The sequence below is a fragment of the Ornithorhynchus anatinus genome, chromosome 1, assembly GCF_004115215.2.
Source record: "Ornithorhynchus anatinus isolate Pmale09 chromosome 1, mOrnAna1.pri.v4, whole genome shotgun sequence".
NCBI lineage: Eukaryota > Metazoa > Chordata > Mammalia > Monotremata > Ornithorhynchidae > Ornithorhynchus > Ornithorhynchus anatinus.
Window position 1 is genome coordinate 121,895,244 of NC_041728.1, and position 13,922 is coordinate 121,909,165.

At 40.7% G+C, this 13,922-nt stretch overlaps 1 protein-coding gene across 2 annotated transcripts in view; it reads left to right on the forward strand.

Moving 5' to 3' along the window:
• LOC114814718 (glypican-5-like) overlaps positions 1-13,922 on the forward strand; it is an 866,559-nt gene that overhangs the window by 177,168 nt on the left and 675,469 nt on the right. For both annotated transcript variants that reach the window (XM_029073932.2, XM_029073939.2), the window contains exon 3: positions 6,591-7,285. In XM_029073932.2, the coding sequence (XP_028929765.1) occupies positions 6,591-7,285 (695 nt within the window). The remainder of the gene's footprint in view (positions 1-6,590; positions 7,286-13,922) is intronic.

Genomic DNA, 13,922 nt, shown 5'->3' on the forward strand with positions numbered 1-13,922 from the left:
TGGAGGTCTCTTTGCAGGGAAAGAACAGTTTTGTGGAGACTATGGAATGGATGAGAAGGCAGATTAGGAGATCCTTGGATTTGAAGTGTGAGCTTTATTTGCCATTCGGGATTCCAATATCATGATCAAATTTTACAGCATAAGATATACCCAATATATAATATGCTATCTACTTTGAGAAGTCTTCTTTCCTTCCAAGTCTTTTTGTGAGCAAAATCTACTTATAGGAAAATGAAAGGCTCAGATTAAATAAAATGTTTACGGCTGGAGACTTCATTCCGAATGACACAATTTTTTTTTCTCCCCATTCTGGGATTGGTAACTGTCTGGATAAGGGAGTCTCTTTCCTCAGGAAATTATCATAAGAAACGGGCACAGAAAGATGATAAAGAGAAAATTGGAGTCTGTTCCAGAAATTAGGGACAACTGGTAGATTTAGACTTGCTTAAACAAAATCAAGCATAGCCTGGACCATTTGGAGATTAGACATTCAATTGCTTTTTAATGTGTCATTTCCATACAACCCTGTTATCTTCTGCTAATATTGTCATTCTAAAGACACTAAAAAATAATGTAATCAGGACTCACTGTCTTATTAGTTATCATTGTTCTCCATTAACCTGCTACTGGCAAACAAATCAAATTAGGCACTAGCTCCTAAATGTGGCTTAAAATTGTGATTGAGCTACTGAGCCCATGTAAATAACAAATGAATAGAGCACAACACACTAGAACTTGTAATGGTTACTCTGAAGTTGAAATGTACGTCATTATACTTAGCTTTATTAGAAACAATCACAAACTTATAAATTGTATTCTTGGTAAAATAATCTGTTATTTATTTTGAAGCTCAGATTGTGGATAGCATTCATAAAGTTTTATGACTTTGATAAAAATAACTGCCTACCCAAAGGGGGTTTTCTTGTTGTCCCCTCTCATTCCTGAATAGTTGGTGTATCAGATGTGTGATCAGAAATAACATAGCCAGATGTCCTGGATATTTAATGTTGGCCCTTATTTCATCACCTCGTCCTGTTTTCCTGAACAGGTGTGATGGGAGAGAAGTATGCTAAATTGTCCCATCTTTGAGTAAAACAAACTACTCCCAAGGTGCCGAGAAATGGTGAGGTAGACTGCTGCCAGTTTTCCATAATTTCCTAACTAAAATTTGACTGTGCCAATCCAATATCAATATGTGAAGTTGAATAATTTGAGTTTCATTTCCTTATCCTCTTCTTCTCACCTCTGGAGGAGGGAAATGGAGAAAAGAGGGCTAAGAAGGAGTAAATCAAGGAATCACATTTACTGTTCTTTCTTTGCCTGCACACACTGTCCTAAATGTTTTGGAGAATAGAACAGAATTAATAGACACTAACAGTGACTTCCAGGAGCTTATCAGGAGTGTGGGAGGAAGACACTGAAGTAAAATATAGATAGGAGGAAATAATAGAGGGTATCAGATATGTCTATAAGTGCTATGTGGGGGTTGTAAGTACTTAAAAGTTTAGGTGGTGTGAAAGGGCTAATGTGGGAGTTGGGGTCTGACAAATGAGATTAGGAATTCATCAGGGAAGGTCTCCTGGAGGAGAGATGATTTCAGAAAAGTTTGCATCCTACGGAAAGCACTAGTCTTTTGGGTATTATAATACTACTACTACTACTAATAATGGCATTTGTTAAGCACTTACTATGTGCCAGGCACTGTACTGGGGTGGATGCAAGCAAATTGAGTTGGATACAGTCCTTGTCCCTTGTAGAGCTCACAGTCTCAATCCTTATTTTACAGATGAGGTAACTGAGGCCCAGAGAAGTGAAGTGACTTGTCCAAGGTCACACGGCAGACAAGTGGCAGAGCTGGGTTAGAACCCATGGCCTTTTGACTCTCAGGCCCATGGTCTATCTGCTTGTCTGTACTGCTTTTGTAAGTGAAGGGAGGTTCAGGAAGCTGAGAAGACATGAACAAGAAGAGGGCAGGATCAAGGCACAGTGAGTAGGTTGGTTTGAGAAGAAAGAAGAGTGAGAGCTTTGTTGTAGTGGGAGAAGAAAGTGGATAACTACAAAGGATAGAACTGATTGAGTTACTTGAAAGAAACTGATAGAAGTGTCCAATTCATGTGGAGAGGAGCAGACCTCCACTGTTGAGAAATGAAGAACAAAGTATTAGAAAAATAATTCAGAAAGCAAGGTGATGTAAAGACTTAAAGCAAGGGAGATTTGGGGCAGGGAAATCATCCGGGTGGCTGATACAAGAGTCAGGTCAGGATGTAAGAGGGCACCAGCCCTTCATCATGACGAATTGGATTTGGGGAAACAGGAGAGATCCTAGAAATTATGTAGAGGAAGAAACAGGATTTGACAACAGCCTGGATATGGGGGTTGAAAAAGAGGGAGGAGCCAAGGATAATGCCAAAGATATGAGTTGGAAAGATAGTGATGATATTATCAATTGTGATGGAAAAGTTAGGAACAGGAAAATATTTGAGTATGTTGATGAGCTCAATTTTGGCCCTTGGGGAGCCAGAGAGGCATCTGGGTAGATTTGTCCTGGAGTCAGAAAGAATGTGTCGAAAAGGAGAGAGACTGGGAATAGTGACTTCAATTTAGGAATCATCCAGTAGAGTTTGTAATTAAAACTGTGGAAGCTTAGCTCTGCAAGGGCAAATTGAGAAGAGGAGATGGTTTATACAAAGAACCTTGAGGAAAGCCCACACTTAGGCCTTGGGAGGCAGAGGAAGACCTTGTCCAAGAAACTAAGAATCAATCAATTCATCTCAATCAATAAATGATATTTATTGGATGCTTACTGTGGGCGGGCAGAGCTCTGTACTAAGTGTTTCTTCTTCTTCTTCAAATGCCATTGAGTACTTTCTGACCCACAGCGACTCCATGGACACACCCTCTTGAGAATGTCCCATCTTCTGTCATGAAGTTGTTCTGGTATTTGTATCCATAGAGTTTTCTTGGTAAAGATAGAGTAGTAGTTTACCACTGTCTTCTTCCACATTAAGTGCTTAGGAACATACAATATAATATCACTGGTAGATGTGATCTCTGTCCTCAAGTAGTATGCAGTTTACAGGGGCAGACAAACATAAAAATAAACTACCAATAGGAGAAAATAATGAAGTAAAGGATATATACCAAAGTGTTGTGGGCCTGGGATGAATATTAAAGTGCTTGAAGGGGTATAAAGATAGAAGGTATAGTTGAGGCAGAGGGGAAGGCTGTTAAGGGAAATTAAGGCTCAGTCAGAGGAGGCTTCTTGGAGGGAATGTCAGTCTGTCAATCAGTCATATTTCTTAAGCTCCTATTGGATGTAGAGCAATGTACTAAGTGCTTGGGCTAATACAATATAAAAGAGTTAATAGATACATTCCCTGATTACAAGGAGCTTAGTCTAGAAGTGGAGACAAACATTAAAATAAATTATAGATATGTATATAAGTGCTGTGGGGCTGAGGGTGGGGTGATGAAGGGTACAAATCCAAGTGGAAGGGCAACAGAGAAGGGAGAGGGAGTATGGGCAATGAGGGCTTAGTTTGAAGTTTCTTGGAGGAAATGTGATTTTAATAAGGCTCTGAAGGTGGAGAGAGTCATCATCATCAGATATTGGAGGTATGGTGGGAGGGCTCCAGGCCTGTAAAAGGAAATGGGCAAGGGGTCGGCAACAAGATAGTCAAGAATGATGGACACTGAGTAGGTTGGGTTAGAGGAGTGAAGTGAACAAGCTGGGTTGTAGTAGGAAATCAGCAAGGTAAGATAGGAAGGGGCAAGTGATTGAATCTCTTAAAGCCAATAGAAAGGAGTTTCTATTCCATGCAGAGGTGAATGGGCAACCACTGGAGGTTCTTGAGGAGTGTGGAAACATGAAGAAAATGTTTTTGTAGAAAAATTATCCAGGCAGCATAGTGAGGAAAGACAGGAAGCAGGGAGGTCAGCAAGGAGGCTGATGCAGTAGTCAAGATCTGATAGGATAAGTGCTTGGACTAATGGGGCATCAGTTTGGATGGAGAGAAAATTTTGGATTTTAGCAGTGTACCAAAGGTAGAAGTGACAGGATTTGGTAGCAGAATGAACAGGTGAGTGGCATAAGAGAGATGAATTGAAGATAAAGTTGATTACAAGCTTATGAGACAGGACCTTATGTTGACCACAATGATGGGAAAGTCAAGGGGAGGACAAGTTTGCCTGGGGAGATTAGAAATTCCGTTTTGGACATGTTAAGTTTAAGATGTCAGCGGGACAATTAAGTAGAGATGTTTGAAGGCAGAAGGAAGTACAAGACTGCAGAGAAGAAGGGATATTGGGACTGGAAATGTAGATTTTGAAATCATCCACAAAGAGATGATAGTTGAAGTCATGGGAATGAATGTATTCTCTTAGGGAGCAGTAGTAGATAAAGAATAGAAGAGGACCCAGAACTAAATCTTCAAAGACCCCCACATTTAGGGGGTGGGCAGCAGAGGAAGAACCTTCAACAGAGACTGAGAATGAGTAATCAGAGTGATAGGAAGAGCATCGGGAGAGGGCAGTGTCAGTGAGCCCATGGTCAGATAATGTTTCCAGGTGAGGGAGGTGGTTCAAAGTGTCAAAAGCAGCTGAGAGGTGGAGAGGACTAGGGTGGGTTAGAGGCTGTTGGATATGACAAGAAGATTATTGGTGACCTCTGAGAGGTGAGTTTCTGTGGAGCAAAGGGTGCAAAAACTAAATTGGAAGGAGCCAAGGAGAGAATTGGAAAAGAGGAAATGGAGGCAGCAGGTGTAGACAACTCTCTCAAGGACTTTGGAGAGGAATGGTAGGAGGGAAATGGGGTGCTGTGGTGTTAAGGGAGGGATTTTTAGGTTAGGAAATACATGAGTGAATTTGAAAACAATAGGTAATAGGTAAGTGAGAGGTGATGTCCAGGAAGGGAAGAAGGGGGTTTTCTTGTTGATGTAGTGTTGATATGTTAATATATTCCTAATGTGTTGTTGAAGTGTGAAATGATGAGGTTGGAGGTGCAGGTGGAGGGATTGAATTTTGAGAGGAGATGGGAGATGTCTTGAAATATTGCTTGGAAAAAAATGGGAAGTCAAGAAGGGGCAGGAGAAGAGGAACTGAAGAGAAGCAGGGGAGATTTTAGGGGTATCACACCTGATGGTTTCACTTTTCTCAAGAAGTGCATGGCAGAGTGAAATATGGACCATAGAGGGAAGAGACAGGAAGCAAGGAGGAGAATGATGAGAGGAGAAAAGAACCAGAACGCATTTGTGCCAGTAAAACTGATATTAAAAAGCCCTTCTGGAAGAGAGTGGTTTTGGTGGCTAAGAGGTTGAGGATTAACACTCAGTAGATTCTTTTATATTTGTCAAGGCAGTCATTGATGACCTTGGAGAGAAGTGACATAATGCGGTGAAGAGAGTAACAATGTAATTTACTGAGTGCTTGCAGAGCATTGTACTAACTGCTTGAGGAAGTACAACAAAGATAGTAGACATGATCTCTGCTATCGTAAATCATTCAGTCTAGTGGAGGTGGAGTGAATAGATTTTGAAAACAGATGGGCAATCTTCTCTTGCGAGATGGTATCCTCTTGTGAGAAAAGATTATTGTCTGAATAATTGAAAATCAATTATCTGTGTCCCTAGGAAACAAAACAGTCCCCCAGTTAACATGTATATAATTATTGTACTGGTATGATAAAAGTTTTTCTTTAGGCAGTGTGTTTTCCCAAGTGTTAAGGGAAAATTGTATTATAGTCATCCCACCTATGCCATTTGCTTGCTTTGGGACCTGGGGCAAGTCATGTAAATTATCTATGCCTCAATTCCTCATCTGTAAATGAGATTTCAATACATGTCATCCTTCCCAGGGACTCTGAGCCCCAAATGAAAAAGGGACTTTCTCTGAGCTGATTTTTTTTTTTTAATTTACTACAGTTCTTGGGGATAGGTAATTCCAAGATGCTTCCATGGCAGAGTTTTCAGTATAAATGTATATTATTGTTTAGGGCACCATTGGAAGAATATTTTACATTCTTGTCTCTCGTTATTTTTTTCCTTATTAAATGATGTGAACTTTCAAATATACAAAAAAAAAAGATCAAATCCATACAGTATGGTAAGGCTGAAGCAGAGAATGGGATGCTTAGCAGCCTCAAGCTATGGCCAATGTGTGCTATCAAGACAGTTTTTTTTTCCTATACTAAAACTCCTTATACCAACTTTTTCATCATATCATTACCTAAACGGATGCACCTTATGGGAAGAATGTTTCCTAATTCTTCCAATCTGTTATATATATCCAGATTGTATTATGAAAGCCTATGTTTTAACCAGAATGGGGTGAATCAGCAAACAGCTGTTGCACCATCCTTAGTAAGGAACTTTGAGCAACACTGTTACAATCATTTCATGTTCCATGACTAGTTTTGAAAATTTTAGGAGTAGGAGAAATGCATAAGAACTTTGAGGCGATCAAATTTGTTTTGGAAATTAAATTGTCTCAAGAAGTAGAAGTCGACTTTGATAGTTAATTTTTCCATTAGTTTTTACTTTGTTCCAGGAAGGAAAAATGTGTCACTAACCTTTAATTCCTGTCTCCTTTTCCAGAGGCCTTCGAGTCATTGATTCAATATGCTGCAAATCACACCAGCTCTCTGTTTGAAACTGTCTATGGAGCTATGGCAAAGGAAGCCGCAGAACCGGTCAGAGAACTCTTTACAGACATCTCTCTGTATATTTTGGGTGCTGACACTACAGTCGACAGTGCAGTTTTGCGGTTCTTTGACAGCCTCTTTCCTTTGGTTTACAGTCGGCTAATAAATCCAGGAATTATAGAATTATCAGAGGAATATACAGAGTGTCTTCAGCTAACAAGGCAAGACATTAATCCCTTTGGACATTATTCTAGAGATGTGGTTACAGAGCTGTCAAAATCACTCTGGGCAAGCAGAATGCTAAACCAGGCTCTCAACATGGGCGTTGAAGTGATAAATGCAACAGAACATTTGACAATTACAAAGGATTGTAGCAAAGCATTAGTCAAAATGCAATACTGTCCCCACTGCCAAGGACTAACACTAATCAGGCCCTGTGCTGGCTATTGCCTAAACGTAATGAGGGGCTGTTTGGCAAGTGTGTCAGAACTGGATGCCCAATGGAGGGAGTACATCTCAACACTGGAGCATCTGACCAATGAAATGGCTGGATCTCACGATTTAGAAGTTGCACTCCTGGGAATTCGGAATTCAATCAATGAAGCCATCTTGCAAGCACAGTTAAATGGGCCACACCTCTCTGCCACAGTAAGTTCTGCATACATTATTTTGACATTGCATTTAGTGTTCATTACGATGTGGAAGGAGAACTTCTGTTGGTGACCAGCAGGACCTTTGCCAGGAAAAAATGTAAGTATCACTGGTAAGTGATTAGTCTGGGTGCTTGTGATGTCCTAGGGATTCTCAACTCTGTATTCCTAATCAACCAATCAAATCGTATTTATTGAGCACTCACTTTGTGCAGGGCACAATTCTCAAACGATTTGGAGAGTACCGTGAAGTGGCATTGGTAAACATGTGCCCTGCCCAAAAGGAGCTTAGAGTCTAGAGAGGGAGACAGTTTAAAATAAATTACAGATACATACATAAGGGTGTGAGACTGAAGGTGAGGTGAATATCAAGTGCTTAAAGGGTACAGGTCCAAATACTTAGGCAGCACAGAAGGGAGAAGGAGTAGGCAAAATGATGGTTTAGTTGCCAGTGGCCTCTTGGAGGTGGGGAGAGTGGTGGTCTGTCATATTTTCATTCATTCATTCAGTTGTATTTATTAAGTGCTTACTGTGTGCAGAACACATTACTAAGCACTTGGGAAAGAAAAATATAATAAACAGTGGCAGTCCTGCTCAGAACAAGCTCACAGTCTAGGAGGAGGAGACAGACATCAATACAAATAAATGAAATTACAGATATGCATATAAATGCTGTGGGGCTGGGATCAGGTAGGGGGAGAGCAAAGGGAGCAAGTTACGGTGACAGAGAAGGGAGTGGGAGATGATGAAAAGTGGGGCTTAGTCTGGGAATTTCTCTTGGAGGAGATGTGTCTCTAATAAGGCTTTGAACGGGGGGAAAGTAATTGCCTGTCAGATTTGAGGAGGGAGGGTGCTACAGGCCAGAGGCAGGATGTGGACTAGGGATCAGTGGCAAGACGGGGGAGGGAGTTATAGGTCAGAGAGAACACATGGACATGGGCAGTGGTGAAATAGCTGAAACTGAAGCACAGTGAATAGGTTGGCGTTAGAGGAGTGAAGTGAGCAGGCTGGACTGTAGTGGGCAGCCCGTGAGGAACAATAGGAAGAAGCAAGGTGAATGAATGCTTTAAAGCTGTTGGTTAAGAGCTTCTGTTTGATGTGGAGTTGGTTCATTCATTCATTCATTCATTCATATTTATTGAGTGCATATGTGTGGAGAGCACTGTACTAATTGCTTGATATAGTAAAGTGCAACAGTAAATAGACACATTCCCAGCCCACAATGAGAGCAATCACTGGAGGTTCCTGAGGAGTTGCGGACTGAGTGTTTTTTAAGAAAAATAATTCAGCCTGTATAATAAAGTAAGGACCAACATGGGGAGTGAGAAGAGGCAAGGAAATCAGTGAGAAAGTTGATGCAGTAGTTTATGTGGGACATGATAAGTGGTTAGATCAGCATAGTAGCCATTTGACTGGAGATGAAAAGCTTTTTTGTGAAGGTAGAACTGGCTAGATTTGGTGGCAAACTGAATATGCAGGTTGAATGAGACAGCTGAAAAAAGAATAATATTAAGTGTACAATCTTGTGAGAATGGGAGGAGAGTAGTGTTGCCTAAAGTCATGGGAAAGATGGGGATTGACAAGTCTTGGATGGGAAGTTGAGAGTTCTGTTTTGGACATCTTATGTTGGAGATGTGGCTGACTCATCCAGGTAAAGCTGTCCTGAAGGCAGGAGGAAATAAGAGGTGGCAGAAAAGGATAGTGGTCAGGGCTGGAGAGGTAGATTTGGGAACCATAAGCATAGAGATGGTAGTTGAAACCATGGAAACAAATGAGTTCTCCAAGGAAGTGGGTATAGATGGATAATAGAAAGGAACACAGAACTGAGCCTTGGGGGACTAACATAGTTAGAAAATAGAAGTCAGAGCAGGAGCCTGGAAAAGACACTAAAAATGTGCAGCCTGAGAGAAAGGAGGAGAACTGGGAGAGCATAGTCTCAGTGGAGCCAAGGTTAAATAATGTTTCCAGGAGAAGGGGGTGAGCCACAGTGTCAAAGGCAGCTGAGACGTCAGATGAGAAGATTAGGATGGAATAAAGACCATTGGATTTGGCAAGAAGGAGTTCATTAGTGAGTAGATAAGGCAGCCTCCACTGAGGGAAGGGGATGGAAGACAGTTTGGAGGGGGTCAAGGAGAGAATTGGAGGAGAGGGATTGGAGGCAGCTGGTGTAGACAACTTGTTCAAGGAGTCTGAAGAGGACTAGTAGGAGGGAGATGGGGCGATAACTAAAGGGAACCAGAGGATCAAGGGAGGGTTTCTTTTTTTTTTAGGTCAGGACTTACCTGAGCATGTTTGAAAGCAGTGGGGAAGAAATCACTGGAAAGTTAACATTTGAAGATGGTAGTCAGGGAAAGTAAAAGGGTGGGAGAAAGTGTGTTGATAAGAGGCAAAGGGATGGGGTATAAGGTGCAAGTGGAAGGGGTAGATTTTGAAAGGAGGAGCGAGATCTCCTCCTGAGATACTACTGGGAAGGATGGGAAAGTTGAACAGGAGTGAGAGGAGGGTGGGACTGGAAAGGATCAGAGTCAACTTTAAGGAGATCATGCCTGATGGCTTGAATTTTGTCGATTAAGTATATGACCAAGTCATTAGAGACAAAAGATGGGTGGAGGGCAGAGGGTGTGAGAAGGGAGATAAAAGCCCAAAATAGCTGGTGTGGACAATGGGCATGGAAGTCAATAAGGATGCAGAAGTATTGTTGCTGGACATAGAACACGACTGAGCTAAAGGAGGTGAAGATGAGTTATTCATTCATTCATTCATTCAATTGTATTTATTGAGCACTTACTATGTGCAGGGCACTGAACTAAGCACTTGGAATGTACAATTCGACAACAAATAGAGACAATCCCTGCCCAACAACAGGCTCACAGTCTAAACGGGGGAGACGGACAACAAAACAAAACAGAGCAAAACAAGTAGTCTGGCATCAATATCATCAAGATAAATAGAATAATAGATATATACACATCATTAACAAAATAAATAGAGGGCCTAGGGTCTGGATTTATTGATTGATGAAATAGAATAAAGAATCTACTTGCCACTCCAACCAATTCAGATCTAATTTGAAGTACCATAAATCTAGCGGATGAAGATAGTTAAAAGAGCTTACAATAACTACAGGCCTATATCCACAAATGGTGGCATGAGGGTGTTTGGGGGAGGGAGTAAGTAATAATGCTTCCTAAATGTTAGTATCACTAGTAATGAGATTTCTTAAGAACAGTCCATAAGCACTGAAGAGGAAGACTAAACACAGACTTTTCACCCAAATCACCCTAACTATACAAAGAATGATGTGAAATTGCTTCCAAGAACCCCCCTATAGTCACTTGAGGAGTGCCTGGGCCACAGTCAGTTACTGTGATTTCTTAAAGCCCTCCAGTTCTTTTGTTTTCAAAATACAAGTTTGGGAACCTCCTACTCAATGCATCCCCACCCCTGCTGCCATGAGTTTCATGTATGACTCTCATGTCTCTCATGTGACTCACCCAAAGCTAATGTGTCTCCTTGAAGATGAAGAGATCAGTGGGGATTAGCCCACTCTTCCATCCCTCTATTGCAAGCTGCAGGAAATTTGCAGAGAAAGTTCTCCTCATGCCAGCAGTTCCCAACATCTATATCTCTTCCCACTTCCAGAGAAGAAGTTGCAGAGAAAGTTCTTCTTCCCATGCCAGCAGCTCCCCATGTCTATATCTCTTACCACCTCCAGAGAAGCAGCATGGCCTAGTGATAAAGCATGGACCTTGGAGTCAGAAGGCCCTGAGTTCTAATCCTGCTCTGCAAGTCATCTGCTGTGTGACCTTGGGCAAGTCACCTCACTTCTCTGTGCCTCATCTACCCCATCTGTAAAATGGGGATTAAGACTGTGAGCTCCCTGTGGGACAGGGACTTTATCCAGCCCGATCAACTTGTATCTAGCCCAGCACTTAGTACAGTGCCTGGCACACAGTAAATACTTTACAAATATTCAAAAAACAAAATAGAACCCTCCCAGATCTTCTTCTCCAGGTATTCCCACAAGCACTCACCAAGATCTGAGGTCTCAACCATATTTAACCATTTCTGTAGAAGGTAACAATGAAAGTAAATGTGATTCAAATCACCTTTCGCTGCATCTGATGCTCCTCCAAGCCAGGAACCTCTGGACTTCTCTGTAGGCATCCCCAAAGTCAGCACTTTCACTCCACAGTTGCAACAAAAATACAAATGGTTAATTCTATGGTATTTCCAGTGACAATGGGTAGATCAGAAAGCTGGACAGTGAAAAAACAGAATGGAAAGAGCATCGACTGTTTTGAAATGTGGTGTTGGAGAAGGCTTTTGAGAATACCACGGACTGTTCGAAAAACAAATAGGTTTTAGAGCAAAATAAGCCAAAGTCATCTTTGGAAGGCCAAATGACTCGACTTAGATTAGTATAATTTGGACACATAATCAGGGAACTAATTCTCTGGAGGAGACAATAATTCTAGGAAAAGTCCAGGGAAAAAGTGGAAAAGGCAGTCCAGCAGGTAGATGGATAGAAACCATATCAAAGATAACAGAAGAATCGTTAACAAGGTTATGTATTATGGCAGAAAACATGATGTTCTGGAGAAAATATATCCATAGAGTTGCTATGAATCAGAAACGATGACAACACTTGATAATAATAATAATCACTTAATAACTCAAAACCTCCATAGCATTTATGTACATGATTTTCTACTCTCTTACTTTCTCCTATCTGTAATAGCTTTTTGAGCCTGTCTTCTCCTCAAGATTATATACTCCTTCAGGGTGGGAATCAGGTCAACTGAATCCTATCATGCTCTCCTAAGTGCTTAGTACAATGTTCTGAACCCAGGACATTATCAATAAATACTATTGATTGATTCATTGAGTGAAGGCAATGGCGGGTTGGAATGATATTTGAGGGCAATGGGGAGTTAGTGAACTTATTTTGAATGGCTGCCACATGGCCAGTGGGAGGGGAAGCTTAAAGGGAGGGGATTTGGGTAATGAGAGTCTGTGATACCTGAATAACAGGGTGGAGAGGGGAAGGAATATTCAGAGAGGAGGTAAATCCCTTTTACTTATGATAAACCTCTGATGAACCTATTGATGAACCTCTCTGAAAATATAAATACATGGATATAGCTATGGTGTTCATCCATTATTTATTTAGAAAATGATGCAGAGAAATGTTTGGAAAAAAAAAAAGAATAGAGTGTTCAGTCTTGGTTCAGGCACCAAATTCCTATTTATATCATTGCCCCTATGAGAAAATTGGTTCTGAATTTCAACACTTTCACTTAAGACACAGTCTTTAGGAGCCAATTTTGTTGCAAGTCTGAAGGTTATATCTAGTGATTTTGCAAAATAGGGAAGAGCCTATTTAGGAAGATCTTTAGACACATAAGGGTTGCATTTCAACAAAATAGTCCTAACCAGATCTCTCACAGTTTAGTTTTAAATATAAATGATATTTATTGAAGGCAGAATATTGGAAGAGTTTGAGGACAGGAAGGGCTGAGGTCTGGCAGACTTGGGGAGGAAGGGATTTCCAGGAGGAGAGAACAGCATGAACATGGGAATGGAAGCAAAGTGGGGTACAGTTAGAAGGGGAATCTGTTCTTAGGAATGTAGTAGACAGTGCATTTATCAAAAAGGGAGTTTCACTGCATCTGGGAATTGGACCCATGTATTATTCTGGCCGATTCTCATTCTGTCCTCATTGATGCCTTGGCCTTGAGTACTTGGCCAGAGTCTATTGCTTTTTTCTGAGGAATTTAAAACCAAAAGATAGTTATGTGTACATATAAAATAAAGGTTTTAAATCTGTAAATTTCATGAACCCTGAGTCTCAAGGGATTATTTTTTTTTTCACAAAATGTAAATAGATAGTGGTATAGTAGAGTAATTTATAGTTTGAAGTCATTTTATAGCCAGGATTTTATCCTAACACGATATCTACTATAATCCTAGCTTTTTAGTCTTTTCAGAGATACTTTGTGTGTTCTCAATCATAAGACAATCCTGGCCTGACCTTAGGGTTACATGGTATAATTTGAAAGTTAAAGAGAAGTCAAATAGAGCAGCTCCTGACTTCTCTGAGGCCAAGGTTTAACCTTATATCTGAGAAGAGCATACTGATATTTTTGAGTTAGTAATTAGTTCCCTGCTCAACAGCGATTAGCTAACACCGATTAGCTTTCCTGATTGGTTTGAGGGCATGATTATTATTCAGGACAATGACTTCTAATGTGCTAAAGATTCTTTATTCAGATTGCCTGAGTACCTAAGCAAATGAAAAACCACCCTGTCAATGGTCAAGGTTCGATGATTTTCAACTGGGCTCTTGTTTTGACATTAATTTCATTCATTCATTCATTCATTCATTCATTCATTCATTCATTCATTCATTCGTATTTATTGAGTGCTTACTATGTGCAGAGCACTGTACTAAGCGCTTGGAATGTACAAATCGGCAACAGATAGAGACAGTCCCTGCCCATTGACGGGCTTACAGTCTAATCGGGGGAGGCAGACAGACAAAACAATAGCAATAAATAGAATCAAGGGGATGTACCTCTCATTAAAACAATAGCAATAAATAGAATCAAGGTGATGTACATCTCATTAACAAA